Genomic DNA, 5,153 nt, shown 5'->3' with positions numbered 1-5,153 from the left:
TCCTCCTTCCTTGGCCTCCCAAATTGCTGGGATTACAAGCGTGAACCACTGTGCCCAGCTAGTTTTATTTTTGAATACAGAAATATTGATATATATATACACACACACATATATATATGTAACTCACATAAACAAAAGCTCTTTCTAGTTCTCAATAATTCTAACAATGTAAAGGTGTCCTGATGTCAATTTGTTTGAGAATGATCATATAACAATGAAAATGGATAAATTACAATTACACCCAACAACAACTAGATTATAACTATTTCATAGATATCATGTTGAGTGAAAGAAGCCAGACACGAAAGAGAATATACTATGTGATTCCATTTTTATAACATTTCAAAACTAATCTATTGTAACAGAAATCAAGAAAGTGGCTACCCCTAGGAGGGCAGGTCATGTTCTCTTCTTGTCCTGAGTGCTAGTTACACATTTGTGTTTGATTTGTGAAAATCCACTGAGTTGGCCGGGCGTGGTGGCTCACACCTGTAATCCCAGCACTTTGGGAGGCCAAGATGGGCAGATCACCTGAGTTCGGGAGTTCCAGACCAGCCTGACCAACATGGAGAAACCCTCTTGCTACTAAAAATACAAAATTAGCCAGGCGTGGTGGCACATGCCTGTAATCCCAGCTACTCGGGACGCTGAGGCAGGAGAATTGCTTGAACCTGGGAGGCGCAGGTTGCGGTGAGCTGAGATTGCGCCATTGCACTCCAGCCTGGGCAACAGGAACGAAACTCCATCTTAAAAAAAAAAAAAAGAAAAGAAAAAGAAAAGAAAATACACTGAGTTGCTTACTTACAATTTGTGCAGGTTATACTTCAATAGCAAGAAATATTTTTGTGTGTGTGTGTTGTTTGAGATGGGGTCTTGCTCTGTCACCCAGGTTGGGGTGCAGTGGCGTGAGCTCAGCTCACTGCAACCTCCACCTCTGGGCTCAAGTGATTCTCCAACCTCAGCCTCCTGAGTAGCTAGGACTACAGGCATGTGCCACCATACATGGCTAGCTTTTGTATTTTTTCTAGAGACGGGGATTCGCCATGTTGCCCAGACTGGTCTTAAAGTCCTGGACTCAAGTGATCCACCAGCCTCAGCTTCCCAAAGTGCTGGGATTACAGGCATGAGCCACTGCATCCGGCAAAATAAATATTTGTATTTTATTTTATTTTTGAGACAGAGTCTTGCTCTGTCACCCAGGCTGGAGTGAAGTGGTGTGATCTCAGCTCACTGCAACCTCTGTGTCCTGGGTTCAAGCAATTTTCCTGCCTCAGCCTCCCCAGTAGCTAGGACTACAAGCATGTACCACCACACATGGCTAATTTTTGTATTTTTTTGTAGAGACAGGGATTTGCCATGTTGCCCAGGCTGGCCTTGAACTCCTGGACTCAAGTGATCCACCTGCCTCTGCCTCCCAAAGTGCTGGGATTACAGGCGTAAGCCACTGTGCCCGGCAAACAAAATATTTTTAACAACTGGTACAGCAGGGCACTGACCCATCAGGGTGCCCACTGGAGCAAGAGTGTGGCCAGGCTTTACGCCTTTAGTTCCCTTTGAGAGAAGGTTCAGGGGGTCCAGAGGAGGAGCTGGGGTGGAAGTGGCAGGTGCTGAGGGCAGTAGTTAATTTTGAATCAGTGCAGAAGTATATCAGTGTTTCAATAATGGGTCTATCCCTACTGGTGGGTGAATGTCACCTGAATGTCAGCCCTGCCCCATGGCTCTGTCCACCCCAACCTTGCATGCAGTGAACAGCCTGGGCATCAGTGAAGAGCTGAAGGAGAAGCTGCGGGATGTGATGGTGGACCGGCACAAGGTGGCCCTGGGGAAGACTCTGGGAGAAGGTGAGTCCCCCTGCAGCATATACACATCCTTCTGAACTTCTGAGATCCTGCACTTCCACACTCTCGCCCAACTATAGGAAATACAGTCCCCACAGGCCATCTGAGGTCAGTGTCTCCCTCTGGCCCCCCACAGGAGAGTTTGGAGCCGTGATGGAAGGCCAGCTCAACCAGGACGACTCCATCCTCAAGGTGGCTGTGAAGACGATGAAGAGTGAGTTATATGCACATGTGTGGGACCCCCAGCCCCTTCCCTATGCCCCTGAGAAAGAAGAGAGCAGAAAAGTTAACAGCAAGTTAACCATAGCCTAGAACTTCTGGTGTTTCCAGACAGGCAATGGAGCCCCTGCCAGGTACTTCAACAGAAGGAATTGAATACGGGGAGATTAGTATAAAGGTGGGAAATAGGCTGAAGGAACATCTGGGGCAGGGAGGGAAACCAGAGATGAGCAGCAGCAGGAAGTCACTTCCACCCCTAGGCCTGAAGGACAGAGGGAGCAAGTGGTGTTACCAGAATCCACAGCTAGGGACACCAGGCAGGAGCTGGTATCACAAAGTTAGAGGTTGCTCTGTGGGAGCTAAAAACCCAGAAGAACACTTTGGGAGGCCGAGGCAGCAGATCGCTTGAGTCCAGGAGTTCGAGACCAACCTGGGCAATATGGTGAAACCACATCTCTATGAAAAAAAAAATAATAATAACAATAACAAAAAATTAGCTGGGTATGGTGGCACATGCCTGTAGTCCCAGCTACTTGGGAGGCTGAGGTGGGAGAATCGCTTGAGTCTGGGAGGCAGAGGTTGCAGTGAGCTATGATCATGCCACTGCACTCCAATCTGGGTGACAGAGTGAGACTTTGTTTTAAAAAAATAAAACACACATGGCTGGGCATGGCGGCTCAAGTCCGTAATCTCAGCACTTTGGGAGGCTGAGGCAGGTGGATCATCTGAGGTCAGGAGTTCGTGGCTGGCCTGATCTACATAGTGAAACCCCACCTCTACTAAAAATACAAAAATTAGCCAGGCGTGGTGGCGGGCACCTGTAATCCCAGCTACTCGGGAGGCTGAGGCAGGAGAATCGCTTGAACCCTGGAGATGGAGCTTGCAGTGAGCCGAGATTGCGCCACTGCACTCCAGCCTGGGCGACAGAGCAAGACTCTGTCTGAAAAAAAAAAAATTGAAACACACACATGCACACACGGGAGACACAACCACCACCAAGGGAATACCAGAAGCAGAGAGAGGGTGAAATACCCTGACTTCTCCCTTCCTCCCTGCTACCTGCCAGTTTCCCATCAGGGCCTACCTCTCATTGGCAAATCCCAAGAGGAAACCACTAGGAAAAGGAGCCAGGGAAATGTAGTTTTCAGGGGCTGGCCCGCTGTGATACATAGTGGAGCAGGAGAAGCTCTAGAATGAGGAATACCTGGCTGAATCATTTACCAGCCATGCGATCTCAGGCAAATGACTTTCCCTCTCTGAGCCTCCCACCTGTCATCTGGAAAAAAGGACCCTAATGTCCTCACCTTCCAAAGCTGTGAGGCAAAGCGCTTCATGCTGAGGGTGGCAAGTAGGACATGCTTGTTAATGTGGACTAGGACTATATTATTTACATCATCAGAGAGGGCAGGAGCCATTTCAGGGTTACATAGCAGAGGAAGTCCAGGGCTAAGTTCTTCACACACAGGGAAGGAGAAGCATAGGGGGTTCAGATTGGGGCTGGTGGTGAGTAGAGAATGATCCTTTCTGAACTACAGGGCTTAAAAGCTTGGGCTATGAAGTCATTACCCACTCATTCATTATTGAGCACCTCCTGTGTACCAGGTTATTTTTGTTTGTTTGTTTGTTTTGCTTTGTTTTGTTTTGAGAAGGAGTCTCACTCTGCTGCCCAGGCTGGAGTGCAGTGGCGTGATCTCGGCTCACTGCAACCTCCCCCTCCTGAGTTCAAGCGATTCTTCTTCCTCAGCCTCCCAAGTAGTTGGATTACAGGCGCACGTCACCACGCCTAGCTAATTTTTGTATTTTTAGTAAAGACAGGGTTTCACTGTGTTGGCCAGGCTGGTCTCGAACTCCTGACCTCAGGTGATCTGCCTGCCTTGGCCTCCCAAAGTGCCGGGATTACAGCCGTGAGCCACTGCACCCAGCCTCAGGTTTACGTTTTTTGGTTTTTGGTTTTTGTTTTTTGAGACAGAGTCTCACTCTGTCACCAGGCCGGAGTGCAGTGGCATGATCTCGGCTCACTGCAAGCTCCGCCTCCCGGGTTCACGCCATTCGCCTGCCTCAGCCTCCCAAGTAGCTGGGACTACAGGTGCACGCCTCCACACCCAGCTAATTTTTGTATTTTTAGTAGAGATGGGGTTTCACCATGTTGGCCAGGATGGTCTCGATCTCTTGACCTCGTGATCCACCCGCCTCAGCATTCCAAAGTGTTGGGGTTACAGGTATGAGCTACCACACCTGGCCTACGTTTTTTGTTTTTTGAGACAGAGTCTTACTCATTGCTCCGGCTGGAGTGCTGTGGCAGGATCACAGCTCACTGTAGTCTCAACCCCTGAGGCTCAAGCGATCCTTCCCACACAACCTCTCACTGGTTATAGTCTTGGCCTGGGTCTGAATCCCAGCAGTGCAACCTTGGGCAAGTCATTTTGCCTCTGTGAGCCACAGTGTTCTGAACTGTTAAATGGGATGATACTTGTATGGGTCCCCAGGGCAGGTAGGGAAGTGCTAGGGAGCAGCCTGGGTGGTTGTGAACAGGTGGACCCTGGAGCTAGACTGCCTGGGTTTGAGATCTGCCTCTTCCACCTCCAAGCCGTGTGTTCGTTCCCTTAGGCAGACTCTGTAACCTTTCTGTGCCTTGCTTTCTTCATCTTTAAAGTAGAGATAGGCCAGGCACAGTGGCTCATGCCTGTAATCGCAGTGCTTTGGGAGGCCGAGATGGAAGGATCACTTGAGGTTAGGAGTTTGAGACCAGCCTGGACAACATAGCAAGACTCCCTCTCTTAAAAAATTGGCCGGGTATGGTGGCTAACACCTGAAATCCTAGCACTTTGGGAGGCCAAGGTAGGCAGATCACTTGAAGTGGGGAGTTTGAGACCAGCCTGACCAACATGGTAAAACCCCATCTCTACTAAAAATACAAAAATTAGCCGGGCGTGGTGGTGCATGCCTGTAATCCCAGCTACTTGGGAGGCTGAGGCAGGAGAATTGCTTGAACCTGGGAGGTGGAGATTGCAGTGAGCTGAGATCGTGCCACTGGACTCCAGCCTGGGCAACAGAGTGAGACTCCATCTCAAATAAATAAATACATAAATAAGATGA

At 49.2% G+C, this 5,153-nt stretch overlaps 1 protein-coding gene across 2 annotated transcripts in view; it reads left to right on the top strand.

Annotated features, from left to right (window-relative positions):
* AXL (AXL receptor tyrosine kinase) overlaps positions 1-5,153 on the top strand; it is a 54,146-nt gene that overhangs the window by 38,972 nt on the left and 10,021 nt on the right. For both annotated transcript variants that reach the window (XM_011983514.1, XM_011983509.1), the window contains 2 exons: positions 1,746-1,841; positions 1,975-2,052. In XM_011983514.1, coding sequence (XP_011838904.1) covers positions 1,746-1,841; positions 1,975-2,052 — 174 coding nt within the window. The remainder of the gene's footprint in view (positions 1-1,745; positions 1,842-1,974; positions 2,053-5,153) is intronic.

This window comes from Mandrillus leucophaeus, unplaced genomic scaffold, assembly GCF_000951045.1.
Source record: "Mandrillus leucophaeus isolate KB7577 unplaced genomic scaffold, Mleu.le_1.0 Scaffold106, whole genome shotgun sequence".
Taxonomy (NCBI): Eukaryota; Metazoa; Chordata; class Mammalia; order Primates; family Cercopithecidae; genus Mandrillus; species Mandrillus leucophaeus.
The sequence above is the reverse complement of the archived record's forward strand: the minus strand, read 5'-3'. Positions and strand labels throughout refer to the sequence as shown.